Source organism: Diadema antillarum, unplaced genomic scaffold (genome assembly GCF_040938485.1).
Source record: "Diadema antillarum isolate AM-2024a unplaced genomic scaffold, OU_Dant_1.0 scf00000022, whole genome shotgun sequence".
In the NCBI taxonomy this organism is placed as follows: Eukaryota; Metazoa; Echinodermata; class Echinoidea; order Diadematoida; family Diadematidae; genus Diadema; species Diadema antillarum.
Window position 1 is genome coordinate 3,694,348 of NW_027270911.1, and position 22,459 is coordinate 3,716,806.

The window sequence follows — 22,459 nt, forward strand, 5'->3', positions numbered from 1 at the left end:
TACTTGTTTAGTTGAATCGAAGATGACGTTTCTCAAACTTTGCTTTCAAAACTTTTCAGGTGATAATGCTATTGTATTGACGACTTGGGTGGGGAGCTGATTCTGAGCCAGAGTTGTTTTCACACACCCAAAAAAAGAATTTTTCAGTTGCTCTGTTTTACAATGTCTTTACTGAGTAACACTTTGTACAGTGAATGCTCACTGTACAAAACCCTCAGAGACGGCTTCCTCACCAAGTGGCCAAAGCGATGGAAAACACACCTCACCAAAACTGCAACACCACCCGAATGCTTCACCAGACTCACTCTTCTTGGATCTTGCTAACTCCACTATCTCCCTCTCTGACTGGAAAAACCCCCCTCTGTCATCTACACGACGTACTGTGAGCAGACTTACAATGTACTATGGTGTACAGAATCATGAACGACCTTGTTGCAATCCATCCAGATACATTCTGTACAATTAACTCATCTAAACCCAGGAAAAATCATGACATGTGCTTCCAAACATACCGCCCTAGGGGCAACATCAACAAATTTGCATTTGCCCAGAGACAGAGTGGCAGAGATCCATACCCAAGTGGAACAAATTTCCAAGCTCTGTAGTTTGTGCAGTCTCACCTGAACAGTTCAAGGAACTCTTAATGACCCACCTCCTCTTATCGTGCACACAAGTTATATGAACATCTTCATGATAGGCTGCATTATATAGCCCTTTGAAGATTAAAGAAGAAGAAGAAGAAGAAGAATCTCACAGACAATGAGTGATACTTTCAAAATAACATTTTTTTTCCCCACAGCATTCAAGAGCAAAGCAGCTATTAAAAGTTAAGGGCTTCTTAAGTCCTAATTTTCCCTGGCCATCCACCATTAATGCACCCCACTCTCATCCAGTATAGTAAGTCTACTACTCATCGACCACCTATTTTTAGATCGATCACCCTCGCGCAATGGCTTTCTCGCCTATAAAAATAAAGAATACGCGTGGGATGGGGTGCAATACGCTGGAACATTCGAACATGAATACAAATCAAGAAAAATTAGGGGGACACAGGTAAATAACCAGAGGAAACAGGAAGAAAAAGAATTGAAGAAAATCCTCATTAGTAATACACATAATTATTGTTAACACAAAGTTGTCCATTCACTAGATTTACGTGCTTTTCAACGGGAAAACGGGCGGTCGGTTTAAAAAATGAGCTACCACGGGCGCAAGGAAAAAACCTCCCGTGTGTTTCTCACCGAGATTTACGTGCGTAGGATACGGAGCGACAATCTGAGCATGGGGTAAGGATCTGCGGTATTTTCTCCCAAAGTGAGACGAAATTGAGGTAAATCTGTTGAATATTTTCGGTGAAATGGTGGTTACAAATAAAGGCGGTCGTTGAGTAGTAGGTCCAACCATACAGTGTATGCCAAGCCACTGCCGTTTCACTAGCACTGCATTGGCCTTGGGGCGTTGGACAGTAACCAAGAAGAAAGAAGTATGAATCTAGATCTGCCTGGCCAGTCTATAGAGTTTACCCTGTCTGTGCAGTGTGATTTACCCTCCGCCCGGCCATCCACAGAAAAGGCTGGCGGCCTATAGCCCCAGTTTTTGATCAGAATGCTCAAGTACTGAATGAGACTGAAATATATGTCCTGCCCTTCAGAAAAGCAAGCAGCCCATAATTCAACCATAACGGCATCCAAAATTTGACTGCCACTTACAAAAATCTACACTTTTACGCGCACTTCAATTTTGGCACGGGGGGTCAAACCTTGGTGCAGGTTTTTTTACCTTCACTCACAAAGACTGGAACTGGAAAAATGCAGAAACAGTAAATTAGTCAGGCTTCCAAGTCTATCCTTTCTGTGTGATTACATCTACCCATGTAGCCTACTTCACTGATTACCTGAATTATGTGAATTACTGTACCTATGATAATGCCTAATAAGTCAAAGACTTGTAGAGGGCCATTCAAAGGATTCGATCCTTAGCCTGAGGAGTTCAATGTGATGTATCCACAGGTGGTCAATTTATACAATTAGGGCCCCATTTTATCAAAAGATAAAATCAATTTTAAATTTCCTTACTACACACAGGCTGCCTATTAGACTCACAGTTGAAATCAACTACATGTATATTTGTAATAAATTTTTAACTTCATAAAACAGGGCCCTGGATTAAATTAATTAGAGACACTACTCTGTTTCCAGTGATCATTGAGTTTAGACTTGAAGGTGTTAACTGGTGTTGCCTTTTACAGTATCAGCACAAAGGCTATTCCAAGAATACATTGCTCTGGCTGAAAGAGTTTAACCTCTTACTAGTGCGATGTGATAGGCACATCTCAGACACAAGTTTACGGTCCAAGTACTTTGTACATTAAAGGTTCTGTTTACCTTTTGGAGCAGTGATTTAAAGGACAAGTTCACCTTCAAATACATGTGGATTGAGTGAATGCAGCAATATTTATAGTAGAACACGTCAGTGAAAGTTTGGGGGAAATCGGACAATCCGTTCAAAAGTTCTGAATTTTTAAAGTATCTGTACAGTCACTGCTGGATGAGAAGACTACTACAGTGTATGATGTCACATGCGTACAACAATATAGGGAAAATATAAAGAGAATTTCACAACATTTTACTTTTTGAAAAAAGTGCACATTTTCTTGACTCGTCACTGACGTATGTTAAGGGTAATATTATTCCCCATTGCCTTCTGAAAGAGGGAAGTCAAGTGTTCTTTTTTATATTATGCAAGAAAAATTAAAATATGGTGAATTTTCTTTATATTTTCTTTGTATCGTTGTACACATGTGACATCACACGCTGTAGTAGTCTTCTTATCCAGCAGTGACTGAGCAGAAACTTTAAAAATGTATAACTTTTAAACAGATTGTCCGATTTTTCTCAAACTTTTGCTGATATATGTAATTAATATTGCTGCATTCGTTCAATCCATGTGTCTATTAAGGTGAACTTGTCCTTTAAAAAATGTTCAAGATATCACTTTTGATGCATATATGTGTAGGTCAGTTTTAAATCACAAAACATCCTACCATATATATTTTTTTTTCAATAAAGCCTAAAATATAATAAGGAGATACCCATCACTATTTTTCTCATTAAACCATAACTGTAGATGGTTTAGTCTGGAAACATTTTTATTATAACTATTGTTCACATTTTGTATATTTAACAATACTTATCATCGATTGTACTGGTTCAAATCTTTACATCTAGGTTGTTTCTATCCCTAATTCACATTTTAGAACTATTTCGAAGCAGTAATGCTGGGTTTTTGTTTCATCTGCAAATGATAAATTATGCCTTTAAATGCAGCCAAAGTTTTGTGCAAGTACAATTGTACATTTGTAGGGATTCTTGGCACAGCATATTGATCATCAGTTCAGCTGCAGTAACATTCATTTGGCTCTCTTTGCATACCAACATGACTCGTCAATTATTGAATTTTGCATCATTGTTTGTTTGCTGAAGTATTGGTTCATCTGTAGCATACATTGTATTTGGGACAGCTTTAATTGTCCACCAGATACATGTACACTGTGTACCACTGTAAGTCGCATGGAATTGTTTCACTCCATTTGTCATATCATAGCCTGATAATATAAATTGATTTGGGACTTCAAAGGCCATAGATTGCATTTGCTTGAAAAAAGAAAAAAAAATGTGTATATAATATGTGACCCACTACTTTAACAAAAGGATCCGAAAGTCGGGGGGAGCACAATTTTCTGAAAATGACATTCCCTCACTCTTCCACTTTATTGTCATATATGACACGACTCATAAAAGTACACAATTGAACTTGGTTGCGGAGATATCAATGATTTTATTAGCGCATGTCAAGTGGTAGAAGAAATCAGAGTTTCGAGAAAAACTCCTTGAAAGTTTTCCTTCCGACGCTAACATGATCAAGGGGAGGCAAGACAGTTTTCACCGCTTGACAATAGAAGGTACGGTGTATGCTCCTAGCGACCTCCGCGATGTTCATTCGAGCTTAACGCCAGCGGTCTACGCACGACCAATCAGTAACCAGGATGATAAGCACTGACCAATGAGATCACTCCCCCGTTACTATGGGCGGAGTCTAGCTGCGGCATTAAATCCAAATCTTTGGACACGTTTCTGTTCCGTTGAAAGTTGGAAAATCATGGCCCAGAAAAACACTATTTTCTTGCCTTTCCTTTGATCATTTAGCTTCGAAATTTCAGCAGATGATAGAAGGTACATTAGACTACAAGATTATGTCAAAAACAGAAATCCAAATGTTTTGACGGATTTTGATGATCTGACTTCAAACTTGATTTTCTCAGCTCACCAGTCAGCGACTTAAGGATCTTTTTGTTGTACTAGCAGGTCACATATACATACATACAATTACCTGTGGTCAAGTGAATGTGGTGTTATTATTTTAGGATACATTGTACTTTGCCTTCTCAGAATGCCATGGTCACATCTGATGAATACCTACATTGTACCTGCTTTGAAAATTGTTCATTCTTTCACCTGTCTAAGTATGTTAATGAGAATTTGTTTTGTTTACGTGCATATCAGCTTTCACTATATATAATGATTTTTTTTTTCAGTTACAATTACTGCAAGGTTGTTACAACATGTGTGTCGTAAAGAAAGGTCATGATGAAAAGTACAATTTCTTGCAACAATTACAGTAAATTCAACATTAAATCCTGTAGATATCAAAAGGTCTATGACAAATTGGCTCAGAGTTTACTGTATACATAGTCTTTGTATATATCACAAGAGACAGAAGGAATAGGAGGAGGAGCAGCAGAAAATATCAACTTCATACAGTGTAAAAGCGAAATATATGCATTCACATGGAAAATTATTGATTTTTTTCAGATGACCCTGAGAAGGCCAGGAAGGCGTGTCATTGTGACCCGTGCGAGTCGAAGAGAGCCCAAATTCATGCGCCAACACCGTCTAGCACGCTAAAAAATGTCTTGAGGTGAGTAATACAGTAGTTCTTGGTACGTCATAACATGACAGTTCTTATTAGTTTTAAACTCTTGCTTTGATAATCTTGGCCTCATTCAATCTCAGTTTCTGTCATCAAAAGTATTGTATGTGCATGCATACCTCAAAAAGTCCTACAATACTTGAAAGGTAGTAAGTGGATTTTTAAGTTTAGTGTGTGGTCCCAAAAACAAAAACAAAAAAACCCACTTGAAGCTAATGTTGCAGAATTGTTCTTCCCACAACACAGTGATTTTAAAGGAGACATGTTACAACACATACAGGCTGTAAAAGATTTAGGTTTTAACAACAATCTCTTCAAGTACAAACATGCACACACACACACACACACACACACACACACACACACACACACACACACACACACACACACAAAGGATACAATTGAAAGAAAGAAATTTAGAGTGTGTTACAATTTATATTTGTCTGACTGTCTGTATCCATGTCTGTAGAATTGATTGTATCTTACAATGTATCTCCAGTAATATTTTTTCTTGATCTGTGAATAGGTACAAATGCAGTCACCGAATCAATTTCCATTGGGATACCTATCCTCTGCAATACCAGTTGCTTATAACATAAGTAAATATAAATAAGTAAAACTTATAAGTATAAATAAGTAAAACTTATTTATATTTATTTTTTCCTAAAATGTAGTAACTGTCTTTGCCATATTTGTCAATAAAGGTCTTTACAATTTGTGCTCTTGAAGCTTCAGACAACAACATTCATGTACTGTACAGTATATCCTTGAAAAGGGAGAAATACAGGAAGTACAGTGTACACTTTTTTACACCAAGCGCACTGCATAGCAGTCAGGCCACGAGTATTCAAGTTTGAGATAGGAGCATACAAGTGTCCTTCAGTGTAGTAGGAAGAAGTGCCAAACACTTGTATGTGGGCCTGTGTTTGTGTATGAGTTTGTGTGTTTGTGTGAGTGACTATAGAAGGCGGAGATTAGGGAAGAGGGAGAGGGATAGAAAGAAAGAAAGATATGAAAGAGAGAGGAATTGTTATCGTGTGTGTGTGTATATCTGTGTCAGTGTGTGTGTGTGTATTGTGTGTGTAAATGAAAAGTTACACCACCATGAAGAAGGCAAGAGGTATACAGAATGTTTCCTTGCCAAACATGGAAGAAAGAAACTTTAACCTCTTTGTATCTTATGCCCCACTTGCCCAGCATGTACAAAAAGTGTGTATGCCCCACTTGCCCAGCATGTAAAACATACTGAGGTAACACTGTGAGATCCGTGTTCTGTTGTATAATTTCAGTAAACAGTGACTTTACTGTTGGCTTCAATTAATATATCATGAATGATTGAATCCGATTAAATCCTAAATGATTAAATCAGATGAAAGGAATAACAGAGGTTCTGTTTGGCTGATATTACTTGATTTGTTAGAGTCAGCTTCAATAGGGTGAGAATTTACACTGTAAATATGACATCCATGAAACATAGAATCATTAATAGCAGGATCTCTGCATTTTTGTCTTGGGTACAAGACACTTTAAGTAGTTTGTATAACCTGATTTGTCTGTATTTAAAATTGTTTGTGACATTTTTTGTTTGTTATTCAAGAAGTGTTTTGTGTTATTTGTTGCTTTCAGCTAAAGCTATCTGTATAGAAGAAGTAAAGACAATACAACCTGCATTCATTAAAAAGAAAAAACAAAACAAAACTAGTTATTATCGACGTAATGTGTAGTTTCTGTAGGCAATTTTGAGATGTCTAGACTCTATGCATTTATATGTACACATGTAATTCAAACAAGCAGTAATGTGACCTTGCTCTGTTGACTTTTGTTTTTTCTGGTTTTTTTTTCCAGATGGCTATTCTTAATTATAGCATGGGCAGTCTTTATTCTATTGGCTCTGAGAGCGTCGCAAGTGGAGAGGGACCACATTGAATATGATCCCTTCGAAATTTTGCAAGTTGACCGGGTAAGAGCTTACGGTTGTATTGCATGCTGCGCACACAGTGAACTTCCTGTCCTATCAAGGCCTTGTTAATATGTGGCAGAATCTTTGTCATAATTGTCTTGGTGAAATGTCAGTCAGTGATAAAGGAATTCATCACAAAAGTTGCACTTTCTCTGGATGCTAGACTCTCATGAAATGGCACATCTGCAGCCCACTGAATTGACAAAGTCATAATGTGAAACTATGGTAACAATTTCAAAAATGAAGATCATATTGTAAGAAAAGCTGTTGGATTTAGGAGTTCTTGGACTTTTTTCATGTAATCATTCATAAATTGTGAGAATGTGACAAAGAATGTAAAAATACTTCTGTGTTACTGACATTGCCTGTATTTTGTTCACCAATTGGCACCTTTTCTTACTGGCTTTATATGCCAATTAGCACAGGTGATCTGAAACTAACATTTGCCAAAAGAAATGGATGAGATAATAATCCTCCTAATATCCCCTTTGTACTATAATTGGCTTTCCAGTGGCCCTTGGACATACAGTATTCTACCTGAAAAATGTCTAACTCTCATTAAAGTCAATGTTTTGTTTTGTTTTGTTTTGTGTTTTTGAATAAGCATTAAGATTGGGGTAGTGTGCAAATGGGGAGTTTGACCTATTATCTAGTGCTACCCTGATTACTTCCCAAGGGGACATATGAGGCTGAGATCAAGCACCATATACCTTTTTTTCTTTTTTTTTTTCTTTTTTTTGGGGGGGGGGGATGGGAATTGACCAATTGCCAATGAAATACCTTGGTTCTTTGCATCATGTGTAGAAAAAAATAAAAGTAGAATTATGGACATGACTTAGATATGGATAGTGTGTAAAGAAGGGGTTTAATTGTCCCCCGCCGAACGAGTTCAAGCAGGGGACTATGAAACGGGCTCCGTACGTGTGTGTGTCCGTGTGTCCGTCCGTCCGTCCGTCCGTCCGTGTGTCCGTCCGTCCGTGTGTCCGTGTGTGCGTCCGTGTGTGATCAAAATCTTCAATTTGCTACTTCTCTGTCATTTATGAGCCAATTTTGATTCTGTTTGCTTTATATGATAGCACTACATGGGAGCTTTGAAATTTCTACACAGAATTTCAGTCGTGACCTTTGACCTTGACCTTTGACCTATATTGTACATTTTGCTACAAAATGCTACTCCTTCGCCATTTCTAACCCGATTTCGATTCCGTTTGCTTTATATGATGGCACTAGGTGAGGGCTTCAAAACTTCTACACAGAATTTTGACCTTTGCCTTCTTTGACCTTTGACCTTGATTTTTGAGCTATATTGTACATTTTGCTACAAAATGCTACTCCTTCGCCATTTCTATCCGATTTCGATTCCGTTTGCTTTATGTGATGGCACTAGGTGAGGGCTTCAAAACCTCTACACAGAATTTTGACCTTTGCCTTCTTTGACCTTTGACCTTGATTTTTGACCTATATTGTACATTTTGCTACAAAATGCTACTCCTTCGCCATTTCTATCCGATTTCGATTCCGTTTGCTTTATGTGATGGCACTAGGTGAGGGCTTCAAAACCTCTACACAGAATTTTGACCTTTGCCTTCTTTGACCTTTGACCTCGATTTTTGACCTATATTGTACATTTTGCTACAAAATGCTACTCCTTCGCCATTTCTAACCCGATTTCGATTCCGTTTGCTTTATGTGATGGCACTAGGTGAGGGCTTCAAAACCTCTACACAGAATTTTGACCTTTGCCTTCTTTGACCTTTGACCTTGATTTTTGACCTGTATTGTACATTGGCTACAAAATGCTACTCCTTCGCCATTTCTAACCCGATTTCGATTCCGTTTGCTTTATGTGATGGCACTAGGTGAGGGCTTCAAAACTTTACACAGAATTTTGACCTTTGCCTTCTTTGACCTTCGACCTTGATTTTTGACCTGTATTGTACATTTTGCTATAAAATGCTACTCCTTCGCCATTTCTAACCCGATTTCGATTCCGTTTGCTTTATGTGATGGCACTAGGTGAGGGCTTCAAAACTTTTACACAGAATTTTGACCTTTGACTTCTTTGACCTTTGACCTTGATTTTTTACCTATATTGCACATTTTGCTACAAAATGCTACTTCCGGCGGGGACATATATTACGCACCGCGTAATTTCTACTTTTCCTTGTTTACCGTGTGCCACCCTGATTACCTCTGCAGGGGGCATCTGAAGCCGAGATCAAGAGGCAGTATCGCAAGCTGAGCAAGATGTTCCATCCTGACAAGGAAGGCGGAGATGCAGACATGTTCATGAAGATCGCCAAAGCCCACGCTGCGTAAGTCTGTACTGATGTATCCCTACAACACTTTTCTTTTCCTCAATATCTGCTTTATCTTTATATTAGTCTTTTGACTGCTTCTTATGGTAGTTCATATTGGCATGGTGGGTACTACTTCTCTCTATCATAGTATGTTTTATGAATATTGTAGGTGTGGTTGAATTACCATTTAGCAGTGGATCTGCTGCCCAAGCACTTAATTGCTGTGGCAGCCTCAAGCTGTGTGAAGTGCTTGCTCCATTGTCATGGCCATCCATAAAATCATTAACAAAATTCATCTTGCCTGACCAAGAGCAAAGAAATTGTTTGTGCAAATATTTCTGTTTTTGCAGTAAGTACTGATATATTCCTTTTTCAGGAGAAATTGAATGATTTCCCACCTTGGAGACAGTTTGCAATTCCTTTGTGTTCTGAGGGATGGAAATTTAGTCAGGTTTTGATTTCAAAAATACCAGGTGATCCGCAAAATGTATGAAATATGCCATGTAGACAGTATTGAAAATTAGTCTGCTATGCTGGTTGCAAACATTAAGATGAGTGCGTTCTGTTATGGTCTGTAGATTGTGATGTATATTTTTCCTTTGATATCCTTTTTATTTGTGTGTGTGTGTCAGCTTAACGGATGAAGAATCAAGGAAGAACTGGGAAGAATATGGAAGCCCAGATGGCAGACAAGGTTAGTCACCTTTGAAGACCAAAATTGGTCCATGTAACAAAATTATTGTATACTACATGATATCATCTGAAATGAAGTGACAGTCATTTCGAATCTACCGTTCCAGGGCTTAGTCATTTTGTGCTCAAACTTAAGTTATTAGGTTACCCAGTCAACCAGCAGTGGGCTATTTGACCTGATGAGCCCTTGTGGCTCAGTGGTTAAGACCATAGACTCTAAATCAGGAGGTCCCTGGTTCAAGTCCCCTGGCAGCAGTGGTTGTGCCCCTAGGCAAGGCACTTTATCCTCACTGCCTAGTCCTTTGGAGGAGACTTTAAGCCGTTAATCATGTAGTAGTTCATAAGCACTGAAGAGCTTCTTTAGTGGTCAAGTATGCAAATCCAAACGTTGTCTTTGACTTGGCTGTGTTTATGAGAATGAGCCCATTTCATTCTAGCCAATACAGCTTTATACAAAGTACATCTTCTTCAGGAATAATTGAAGCATTTTATACATTTTAGCTTGCCTCTGTGGCTCCGGTATTCTGCCTTGTAGTAATATTCAGAGACAAATGAAGGTTGGTGGATATTGAGCATTCATGTGTTGTAGGAAATGGGTACCCATAGCAAAAACAAAGCTAAACCCAAATAAACAAGCAAAAACAACAAATAGTCATTCCTGTAGATGCTAACCAGGTCAAATCCATATGTCAAATGTAAGGTTGTTTTCTCTTTGTAATGTATATGCCGCAGCCAAAACCATCATAAATACCTCTTCTGATATGATAACCATTCTAAAATATTATTACTTCATGTCACTTCCCCTCCCTCTCTGATCTACCATTTGTTATGTAATTCCCTTCTTTTTCTTTCACAGCAACAACATTTGGTATTGCTCTTCCTGCGTGGATTGTTGACCAAAATAATTCTGTATGGGTAAGCTTGCATCCAGTTTATTTTCCTTGCCTCCACAGTAGCAAATATGTTCATGTAGCCATTTGTGACATCACATAGAACCTATATATTGCCTTTTGAATGCCTGCTCAAAAAGACAAAATGTTGATACCCAAAAGTGATAATTCAGATGATACCCCTTAAAAGAACAACAACAGCAAACAAACAAAAAAGATATGGAAATGAAAGTGCAATCTAAACTAGTGAGTTTTATATAATAGTCAGTGTATCATGTGAGTCAGACAGTCAACAAAAATAGACAGACTGAAAGTAAATTAACTTGTTCCACCCCCCCCCCCCCCCCCCCCCGAGAAGAAAAGGAGGGTGGTACTATCTAATGTTGAAATATGCTGATCACTTTCAATCTGCGAAGAGACTTTGAACCTTGTACATCTTTTCTTTACTGTTCGTATAGGACTACACTTTTTTCTTTTTCCAGCTAATAGTATCACAATCGTGTTGCTGTGATGTCATTAGCATAAACTGCTTTATTGATGTGTGTCCTGTCACTCAAATCTTTCTTCAAATCTGACTCTTTATTTAGTTGCATTGATATTCAGTTACCACCATTCATCTATTTCCTGATGATAATTATGAATAGAGTTGAACGAAAAGATAAAGATATGTCCTGTTTCTCAATTAAGCCCAAATGTATAATGTCAGTCTTAAATACCGGTAGATATATATGAGAAGGATTTGCAAATGAAGATAGTCTGCTACAAAGAAAAGTTTGCCAAGTGAGACTGATTTTGGTAGATGTCCTAACACAAAGTTCGTGATCAGTGTACAGATGATAAACAGGACAGAGTGGATCGGTGAGAATTGGATGCGCGAGTTTAACTTTGGAACGGTTTAAACCCACGAGCACAGCGAGTGGGTTTTAGACTGTTCCAAAGTTAAATGAGAGCATCGAATTCTCACTGATCCATGAAATAGACCTGTGCATCATTCGTGTTATAAAATGGGCCCGCACATTCACAATATACAACCTTTTTCCCATCATGCATCCAGTACACCTACAACACTATACAAGACTTGAGCCGTGCGTTCAGATTTTACTGCACGCATGGCTCAGTGTGGAGCAGTAAAAATCAATGCATGACAATTGACCAGTCAGATTGCAGAGATTCTACAGCCCATTTTATAATATGCTGCAATGCATTCCTTCATGTTGTTTTACAGGTCTTGGCAGCATATGGTATTGCATTCATGGTGATTCTTCCTATAGCCGTGGTATGTATCAGAAAGGAAATGATGAGAAGGAATTACAATACAGATTCAGAGCTGCAAACTGGTATTTTTCTACATTATATAGAATGTCTATGCTTCACCCGAAATAAGAAAGTGTGATTTTGAAACGATTTTTTTCCCCAATATTTGACCAAGCATGCTTAATGTTTTACATTTTGTACATTTTGAACCAAAATGGAACTTGTGCCTTCAGAATTTGTCCTTTATTATTCCATCACTTTGTTATACATCTACAGATGTTGGCAGCTCTACTCTACTCTGTCTTCTCCTTCATAACAATAAACATTCCCTCTTTCAAAGTGAACATGCATATCAAGTTTTGTTCTGTGTAGCTTATAATGTTCCTGGATAATTCTAAGTAACGCAAAAGCTAATTTGAATCTAAGTTGTTTCTTTTACCGGTAGCAATAACATATGTTAATTTTTCATTTTAGTCTTGTTCAATTCACTGACATATACATGCATATTCATACTCCCGAGTTGTGATAACAACATACATAAACTCCTTTTTTTTTTATTACCCTTTTTAAGAGAAATTTATAGATAGTTGGTATTTCACCTTTCATCAACCAACATTTTATCTTTTCCTTCACAGGGTACATGGTGGTACAGGTCAATTCGCTACACGGCTGTGGAGATTCTGATAGACACCACTCAGCTCTTCATGCACTTTCTCAACAAGACGCCGTGCATGAACCTCAAGCGTGAGTTATCCCCCTTTGTCATTCCTCGCTCGCTTGCCTCACTTTTGTGCCCAATCATGACACTGATAGAAAGCTGATATCATATCAGGGCAATTACCCCCCCCCCCCCCCCCCCCCCCCGGCCAAATACTGGTTGGTGATAAGGTTAAAGATTAGGTTTAGGGTTACGTTGAGGGTTACAGTTTGGCTTAGGTTTAGGTTCAGGATTTAGGATTAGGGTTAGGGTCAGGGGAAGGTTCTTGGGTAATTGCCCAGGGGGTCATTGCCCTAGACCCCTTGACATCAGTAGCAGACTCCAGTGGATTTGTCCGAGATGTTGAAGATTCTGTGACTAATGAGAAATACAGTGTGTCAGTTTTTGTATGTATGTGTACGTTTTATGTGTTTTTTATGGGAGAGAGTGTACTGTAAAACCAGAAATTTTTGACATGCATTCGGAAACTTTCACAAATTTTGTGAGGAGCCCTTATTAGCAAAAGTAAACTGCACACAAAAGTTTTTGTTTACACAATAAAGTACTATACTCGTGATTTGTTTTTCATGGTCGGCAATTCATAAATGTTTGATGAGGTGAAAAAATGTCGTCAGCTCCAATTCACAAATGTTTCTGGTTTAACAGCACTTGAAAGATATGGGAACCATCCATGCAAGTTATGTTGGTATTTGAAAGTCTGCAAATTGAACTTACTCTGTCTTTCAGTGCCTACGCAGATACATACCTTTGAACCAAGCATTGGTTGACAAACCAGCAACAATATTGCTTGAGTGTGTATTCTGTCTGTGTTGTGGTAGCAGAACCGGTGAGGACGCTCAAACTCTCTAGATTACATCAGTTGAAGGCAGACAATAGTTTTCTCATGGAATCATCTTCACTTGTCCACACAATCACAGCTATTTGAGAAGTAACAATGTTTGGTCTCTCATATCCCAATGTTTATATTTTCTATTGTTAAGTACATAATCTTTGGCAAGATATTGTAGTTGTTTACACCCTACTGATCTACCGAAGCATGCACAAAGTGGGAGTGTGGCTATCAAGGAGGTCAAATATTTTGAGCCCAAAGAGATTTTTCTGACCACCACTGTAGGGCAAACTATACGAAGACATCTGTGATTTCACGGTGCTGCACATGATACCCACATAGTAATGGCAGACTTTGCGCTCAAGTAACATTTTAACAGTGTGTATTTGAACTTTTGAACTTTTACGCAAGCATGCACTTCTTGATTTGGCTGCTCCTCGGTTGCTCGTATGCTAGCGTGTTAGCATGAGGAATGAGCCTACCGCCTTGTGTCTCCTCGTGCGCACACAGAATGATTGTACTGGGTGCATGGAAAGCTAGCCCTCTAGTACCTACTCAGTATATAAGCTCTTTGATTGAGCCATATTTGGGCTGGTTACCCTTGAGAGAACAAAAAAAGTGTTACATTGTACATTAATTGATCCACAGCTCTATGACATGCTGTTTGTTTGTTTTTCAACTCTGTTTTCAGGTGCCTTGATGATCCTGTCGGGATCGTTTGAGTTTGAGAAAAGTCACAACAGCGAGGTGGTCAACCGACCGAGTGACAACGAGGAGCTTCCTCCGGTGAGTATGAAGTGCTTCATTCGGCATCCTTCCTTCCTTTCACTCTCCTCTCTGGCTGGTGTTGGCCCCTATGGTGTTTCCAAGAATAAAATGAGAAAAGAAAAAATGTAATCAGTGCACTGTCTATGCCATATATTTTGCAAATATTATTTGTTGGGAAAATGGACTTGCGAGGCAATCTTGCAAGGGATTGAATTTGCAGTCTAGAACCACAATGACAGAGTGAGCCATATTTTTTTCTCTCTTTTCAGAGGAAAAATAAGTAATTTTCAACCTAAGCAATGATATAGAGCGCATTTGTGCCACGGGGGAAATATTTTTGTGAGTTGTTAATTTTGGGAATGTAAGTCCACTCACGGAAAACAGAAACGCTGCAAAATATATTACATTTACAGTCTTTGTTAAAGCATTTGCATATGTGAAAGTTGTGGTCTTAGAAATCTAACTTATTCATTTTGTCATAAAATGTTCCTGTAAACAACATGAACAGCCAGAATAATCTTTTTGTTCTAATGATTTTACCCCTTAATGCTGTTCCTTTCCATATTTAGATACAGAACAAAATAATGAATATTTACATAAACTTTATTCAATAAAAGCATGCAAAGTTTGTGCTTTCACAGCAATCCCCCTCTCCTATAGAACAAAAAGAAAAACAGCAGTACTGTAGTGGTGCATACTTACATTTACTTATATTACTTGAATGATGAGCAAACAGGTGTCCTCGATATGGTAATGTTTTGTCCTTCATCCCTCCTGCAGCTTGTACGGGAGTTCTCCAATGACATTGGTCTGAAAAACAAGGAGCGCCCTTTCTGCTATCCGTACAGCCTGAAGGTCAGAACACTCATCTATGCCCACCTGGCTCGGTCAGAACTACCACCAAAAACTCTGCACCAAGGTGAGGCACATAGAAACGTGGGGGAAAGAGGTTTCTTATTCCACATGGTTTTGTGGAACTACGGGTGGCGTAATACACACCTTCTTTTGGTTTTATTTGTGTTCAGTCTTTTTCACCACTTTTATTTTATCATAATTTTTTTTCTTTGTTACATTTTTATACTTACAATAAGAATCATCCTAGATTTATTCAGCAGAACTTTTCTGATAATTGGTCGGAGCATATTACAACACCGTCATGAAATTTGCCTTGACAGTAGTAAGAGTTCTCCCTTATTTGCTCAATCTGTCACTCGAAGGCCTAATCTGTGATCATTGATGGAGAATTGCAACATCTATCTTCATGATCCTTTTATGAGTTTTTCTTTATAGAGAGAAACTTTGTTTTTATATATCTTGCACCGGTTAAGGTTTTCTTTGTTGTAGCAGTAGTATAAATACATGGGAGTTATTAATTTTGGTTCTTCAATATTTCGCTGTTCCAGATCGTCTCTTCATAGTCAAGAAATGTCCGCAGCTGATCCAAGAAATGGTCAACTCCGCGGCACAGCTGATTCTGTGGCACAAAATCAATCGAGGAAACCGTGAGTGTCTGTGATGTCCTATCACTCAGACTAGACTAGCTATCGTGTTTGCAGCCAAGTCCACTGGAATGCCTAACAGCTGCTTTAGTCGGAGTATCGACTTAGACCCAAATTCACCCTGTGTTCAATGCTTGTATTCAGTGCCAGTTTGTGATGACTTGTCATGCCACTTATGGTACCATTACCATGGCCTTGATTCTAATTCTTATGCCCAGTGTATAGAAGCAGTCAGTCGAGTCCAGATGTAAAAGGGTTTCAGTGTAAAGTGATAACTTACCCAAAGCACATTTATACACCCCTGATTTCAACTTTCTTTTATCTTCCTTACCTGATGTAGTGTAGGGACACAAACTTTGTGTGAACCTTTTTTTACTTCTATACCTGTAGTTTCTGTGCACAACAGCAGTGTGGTACTCCAGCATATTTTGTCCCATCAGAATTGTCAAACCATGTGGTGCCATATGATCATCATGCATTATATTGGTTTAAGTCTTTGTTCTTGGAATTTGTGGCCTTGATAGAGAAATGAGCATCACATCTCGATACTTGGATACTTACCTGTTCAGAGAAGCGATGCTACACATTATGGTGAAGGTATTTTTAAAATACAGCCGTACTTACAGAATTATGACTAGTGTGTCTTAGCTCAACAAACAAATAAAGGTGCTGTGACCAATTTGCAAGTGGTCACTGATGAAGTTTGGAATAATTGACAGATGCGTGATCATCATGTCATGCACTGAAGAGAGTTACAGTCCATTAAGACTTTAGTTGTCATCAGATCCGTACTTGTAGTAACGTAAATTTATAAAGTAAACAGTTAAAGCAGGTATGGGAAATGGTATGGTGAGTATCAGTCAGGACAGACCATTACTCATTGTAAGGTGCTTATCAGGTAGCAGTTTATTTGAGGTAGCATTGACTTGATTTTAACTTATTTTTCAGCAGAAAGAAAAAAAAATGCCCACCACAAAAATATTGTATTGAAACACATAAGAAGTGCACATAGCAGAGAAATCACTGTAAACCATTTGCAGTGAGGCAGCCTATTCAGCTATGTTTATACATGCATACATTGTACATTTTGTATGTATACTTTAGTCCCATACACTGCAATCTTTGTATTTACATTGATGTTCCCCCCCCCCCCCTTCTCCTGACAGCATCCAAAGAGCCTCGGCTGGAGACGATAGAGCACATCATGAAGCTCAGTCCCATGATAGTACAGGCCACGTGGGACAAGTCGCCCCTCATGCAGCTTCCACACTTTACAGAGGAGACCCTCAGGCTATGCCAGTCCAAGAGGGTGAGTATACTTCCCATCCCAACCACCTACGCAACCACCTGTCACAACCACGCATCTTTATGGGTGGGACCAACAAAGCTGCCAAGTCTCCCTGATCCTGCAGGATACTCCTTGAAAAAAACAAAATACCAATTATGTGTTACTTGTGGCTCTATGTTCCCTTTAAAGTTTTTTTTTCTCTCTCTCTCTCTCTCATTTTGGGTTAGACACAACTTTTGCAAGGTTGATATTGTCAAAATATATGATCGAACACACAAGGAGGGTTGGGGTTGTTCATCTGATGAATCTGACAGTTTGCTTGTCAGTAATATGCTTTTGCATCTTACGTCTTTGTGTAGTGTATTAGATTTGTTTCATTTGATCGGAAGTTTTCACCTTAGATTCTTAGATTCCATAGTTAATAAACATTGTTATCTCCATGTATGATATTTGTTTGTGGCCTGAAATTTGCAAAATTTGATTGATAATACTCATTATCTTGTTGCTTTTTACGTGACATGGAAATTAATGCATTTATACTTTTCTAAATCATATTATATGATTAACCTTTTGTGTCTGTATGTTTTCTTGCAGAGAAATGTCAAAAGTTTAGCTCAGTTTATCAAGCTAAAAGACAGCGACAAAAGGTAATGCTCCTATATTGACACTAATATATGTATAGAATGGTATATGTGTCACAATTGCTAAAAAGGTTTTTGAAAGAATTTTGTTTTCTTGGAATGTGCTTCAGACAGCATTAAGAATCTGTAGAGCCAGTGAGCAGGCACTATGCCAGAAATGGATGGTGTTTGAATTGTTTCACATATTCCGAAAGTCATCATATTTTGGGTTCATTTTTTAAAGTCAAATGGTCGTGAATAGATATGTATTATTCAATCAGTCAGATAATAACATAGGAGAGCTTAAATTTGGTTTTGATGCATGTGATTACATGTAATAGTAAAAGTACAGTGTGATATCCATTCCAATACAAGACTTCAGTATGAGTGACTTTGTTACTCATACATCCTATATCATGAAGGGACCATCAGCCCCTTTGCAATGTGTTTGATATTTGGTTTTGATTGTAGGATGTCATGGATGTAGCACAATTTCTGTTATATTCAGGAGTTTTAAACTTTGAAAGGATAAGTCCGTCTTATACCTTCATGTTGAATATTAAAGCTAACGTTCCATGCACATATACAAATGTTGCACTGATTCCTTTTGTACTGACATATTGCTTGCAGGAATCGGTCTGTCATGTCTTGCATTGTGATATTTCATTCTTATCAATTTTTTTTTTTCCAAGAGTGAGTAATAATTAAGTTTTTATCTATACCAGGTACATCCTGAGACATCTAGATGAGAGACAGTACCAAGATGTCTTAAATGTTTGCGCCACCTTGCCCCTCATGGATGCAGATATCAAGCTTGAAGGTTCGTCAGTGATATATTCAAACACTATGAAGAACACCTTAAAGGGATGATATAGTGTTGGTGGAGATAAGAAATGGGCCTTTAACTTTTTTGAGATACCAAGAAACCACTTATGAAATAGTACATACCATATCATTCTTAAAGGAATTCAAAGTTTATTTGATGAAAATCGGTTTTGGAATGGCAATTTGGAATTCAAAAAAAAAAATTAATCAAGTAAATGTTGAATTTCTCTCGGAATTACGCATTCTTTTATATTGCATAAAAGATTTCTCAGTATCTCACCAAAAATATTAGAAGCCTCAAGTTAGTTCTCAACCGAAACTATATGATCCCTTTAATTTTGAATAAATGTGGCAGAATGCTGTCACCCTAAACTAGTCCTGCTTTGTATTTTTATTTGTGTTAACCCTAACATCTCCTGGTCTCAATGATGTTTTAATCATCCTGTGCAGTGTATCTCATTTAATTTGACATGGTTTATAAAAGGTAGATATTATGACACTGCTAGCTAGAAGACTGTTATCATAAATCTAAGCAAAGAGAGAGAAAGGTGATTCACTTTTTATGCATACATGTACAGGATTTGCCAGTTGAGTTTCGCTCGTTCTATCATGGACTCCAAATATTCTTTCGCCTTTCAGTCGTTGATGATGACGACAAGACGACTGTCACAGAGGGCGCCTTTGTCACAGCGACAGTCTACCTAAAGAGGGACACCTTCACGGTGAGAAACGTTAGGAATCAAGGAAGATTGCTACTGAGGTTTTGTTGTTACTATTGAGATGTGTGTGTATGTGTGTCTGTGCATGTCAGGTATCAGTCATTCTGCCATTGATAGGCTGGAGTTTTGGCAGATCATTTTGTCTACTAAAAGACTATCAGCAGTGGATGCCACATTATAGAAAAAAAATAGAAATATAAAGATCCTTGCACAGGTGCCTTTGCTAATCATCAAGACTTCATGCTTTACAATAGTAAACTCTAACCTCGTAACTTTGGATTGGGAAAAATAACAGTAAATGATGATGATGTTGATGACGGTGGTGATGATGATGATGATGATGGTGATGATGATGAAGAAGATGGTCATAATCATGATAATGAGATGTCACTTACTGAGTAAAAAAAAATGAACAATGTGGTGGCATAGTGTAAACTAGCCTTGCAGTATGAATTTAAGTTGGCATGTACAATTTTTTTAGATCCGCATATGTCACAGAGCACCATTAACTTGCCAAGACCATGTTAGAAATGGCATAATTCTTCTTCCCCAGATATCATCAGATGGTGATCTGAACAGTAGTGGAATGGTCATCGAGGCCAAAGATGATCTGGAGGAATTAAAGTCAGAGGAAAAGGTGAGTCCACACTTCAGTCATTAGAGCACTGTCAATGAAGTGTTTTATGGGTGTTGCCAGTGGAATTTTGGGGTAATGATTCTGTATTAAAGGGTTGGTAAAGTATTGGTTGACAGGGGAATTCAAACTTCAACTTTTTGCACACAAAAAAAGTTGGAAACCTAAAGCCCCATCTCAATCAAAACTATACCATTCCTTTAGCCTTTCATGTAAAGAAACCATATTTCTGTGATTTGATTTTTTTTTTAATTATCATTCATTGCTACCATTTCATGATGCAGAATAAAAATGTATCTTTCATTGGAGTCCACCTTTGGTCAAATGTCATTGTTTACATTGTTGTGCAGAAGTTTCAGAAACCTTTAAATCATCAAATTTCTATAAAGTAGTCCTGTAAAAATTTGGCCAAACTTTTGGGAAGGTCAATGTAAACGCTTCTGTTTATACTTCGTGAAATGTTTGTATTTTGTTTTTTGATTTTGTGCAGATTTGATATTTCATCTGTTCTTTCTCCAATGTAAGATGAATGTGCACACTTAATTTGAGAGTTGCCAAATAAATGAGGACAAGAGGATTATTTCTACAGCAGAATTTCTGGAAAGTTTGATTGATCAGTAGGCTTTTGTGCACATTAATGCCACTTGACATTTCCACAAAAAGAAAAAAGAAAAAAAGGGGGTGTATTCTCATGGTCAGACATCGGAACATTTAGTAGTGACTGGAGTGGAAATACACCCACCATTCGCATATTTTTGAGATGACATTATTTTCATGTCTTCCATATTTGGCTTTGAAATTCCATGAAACTGTCAGATATGGTCTATAGCCAATTTCTATTTCAAATAGAAATGGTTCTGATAAATAATGTAAAAGATTGGTAGATCAAGGATTTGTAATGCCGACACCATGTCGTCTGTATCACCATGTAGATTCATGCACTGAATGCAGATATGCTTGTGCATGCACAGCATTTACACCAACTCACACTTCAGCTCTGCACATGAATACTGTACAGGCTACCTTGGTATAGGCAAGCTATTTGTTTTGCTCCACTTACACGAGAAGTGACGTATACCTGACCATGAGAATTCAAACTTTAAGTCAAGAAATGCAGGTTAAGATTGGATTTCTCTCCGAGGTGATGATGATACAAATGTTCAAATTGTAATTGTCAATGGCTATGCATTTTGGCTTTTGACAATCACTCACATTTTACTATTCATCCATTGTAACATCACCGGAATTTCTGATTCATGTAATACCACTCTTTTGTGTCAGGATTCACCAGCGGCAAGCAAAAACAAGCATAAAGCGTGGGAGAAACAGCAAAAGAAGAAGAAGAGCAAAGGTGGTGGCGGCAACGCGGGCAACAAACCCAAGCCCAAGAAACAACAACAACAGCAGCAACAGAAAAAGGCAGCGACCAAAGTAGCCACTCTCACTGCAAACAGCACGTCCCACGGAGATGGTGCCAGCAACGACCCAATGGAAGTGGTGCCGGTAAGGATTTTTTACGCATTATTTTGCCAGTATATACCTCATTTGATGAATATTCAAGTTTGATGGGTTGAAATGAGGGGCATAAATTCAACAATTGCCTTCAATTGCCTTTTCAGTTGTCAGTGATGCCCAGAAGAGAATGTTAATATGCCATTGTGCTCCTTGTATATTTGAATTGGATTATTACCTCCGCCAAGGGAGGAGGTTATGTTTTCGTTACCGTTGGTTTGTTAGTTAGTTAGTTTGTCCGTGTGCAAAATAACTCAAAAAGTAGTTAATGGATTGGGATGAAACTTCTCAGTATCGCCAATACCTAGGTGCTGTGTGCAGAGCAGCATTTTATGAAATTTTTGATTCTTTGTAGTTGAATTCTAAGCGAAGAAAAATGCAGCAATGAAAGAAAAACGGACAAAAATTGCGTTGAATTGCAAGGGAACTAAGACACATGCAAGACTACTGGAAGCGACATGGCACCGAGAACTCCCATAGTGCATCTGTGACAGTGCTTTTTAGCATCTTCTGAGCATTGGTGATACCGAGAATTGTTTGTACTTGTACTTGTGATTTTCCAAAAATTTGTTCCTCGTGTCTGATGGGCAGGTCGACCAAGATGCAGCCCAAATGAGTGGGGATGACAGTGCTGAGGAAGGCAGCCAGCATTCTGGAAGGTCAGTCCAGGCTGTCAACAGACTTCTTGCCTCCATCATCATGAACATTGAGCATCATCAGATATGTTGTGTGCAATAGTATAACTATCATTATCCACACCACCACCATCATCTCCATCATCATCGTCACCATCATCTTCGTCATTTTCACTGCTATCATCAGCTCATTGATTTGTTTAGAATATTAAAAGCCTCCTTGTTGCTTTCACACCACTATTATCACTTCTACCATCAGTAAAATTTCAAGCAAACCTAGCTGCCAATTTGGCTTTTATCATCATCATCATCATTACCATCATTAT

At 38.2% G+C, this 22,459-nt stretch overlaps 1 protein-coding gene across 1 annotated transcript in view; it reads left to right on the forward strand.

Annotated features, from left to right (window-relative positions):
- LOC139731676 (translocation protein SEC63 homolog) overlaps nt 1-22,459 on the forward strand; it is a 29,763-nt gene that overhangs the window by 1,713 nt on the left and 5,591 nt on the right. The window contains exons 2-18 of the mRNA XM_071642568.1: nt 4,872-4,977; nt 6,835-6,949; nt 9,149-9,264; nt 9,882-9,943; nt 10,799-10,857; nt 12,058-12,108; nt 12,722-12,830; nt 14,325-14,419; nt 15,182-15,320; nt 15,805-15,903; nt 17,067-17,209; nt 17,783-17,835; nt 18,534-18,628; nt 19,273-19,355; nt 19,906-19,989; nt 21,268-21,489; nt 22,090-22,157. Of these exons, the coding sequence (XP_071498669.1) occupies nt 4,872-4,977; nt 6,835-6,949; nt 9,149-9,264; nt 9,882-9,943; nt 10,799-10,857; nt 12,058-12,108; nt 12,722-12,830; nt 14,325-14,419; nt 15,182-15,320; nt 15,805-15,903; nt 17,067-17,209; nt 17,783-17,835; nt 18,534-18,628; nt 19,273-19,355; nt 19,906-19,989; nt 21,268-21,489; nt 22,090-22,157 (1,699 nt within the window). The remainder of the gene's footprint in view (nt 1-4,871; nt 4,978-6,834; nt 6,950-9,148; nt 9,265-9,881; nt 9,944-10,798; nt 10,858-12,057; nt 12,109-12,721; nt 12,831-14,324; nt 14,420-15,181; nt 15,321-15,804; nt 15,904-17,066; nt 17,210-17,782; nt 17,836-18,533; nt 18,629-19,272; nt 19,356-19,905; nt 19,990-21,267; nt 21,490-22,089; nt 22,158-22,459) is intronic.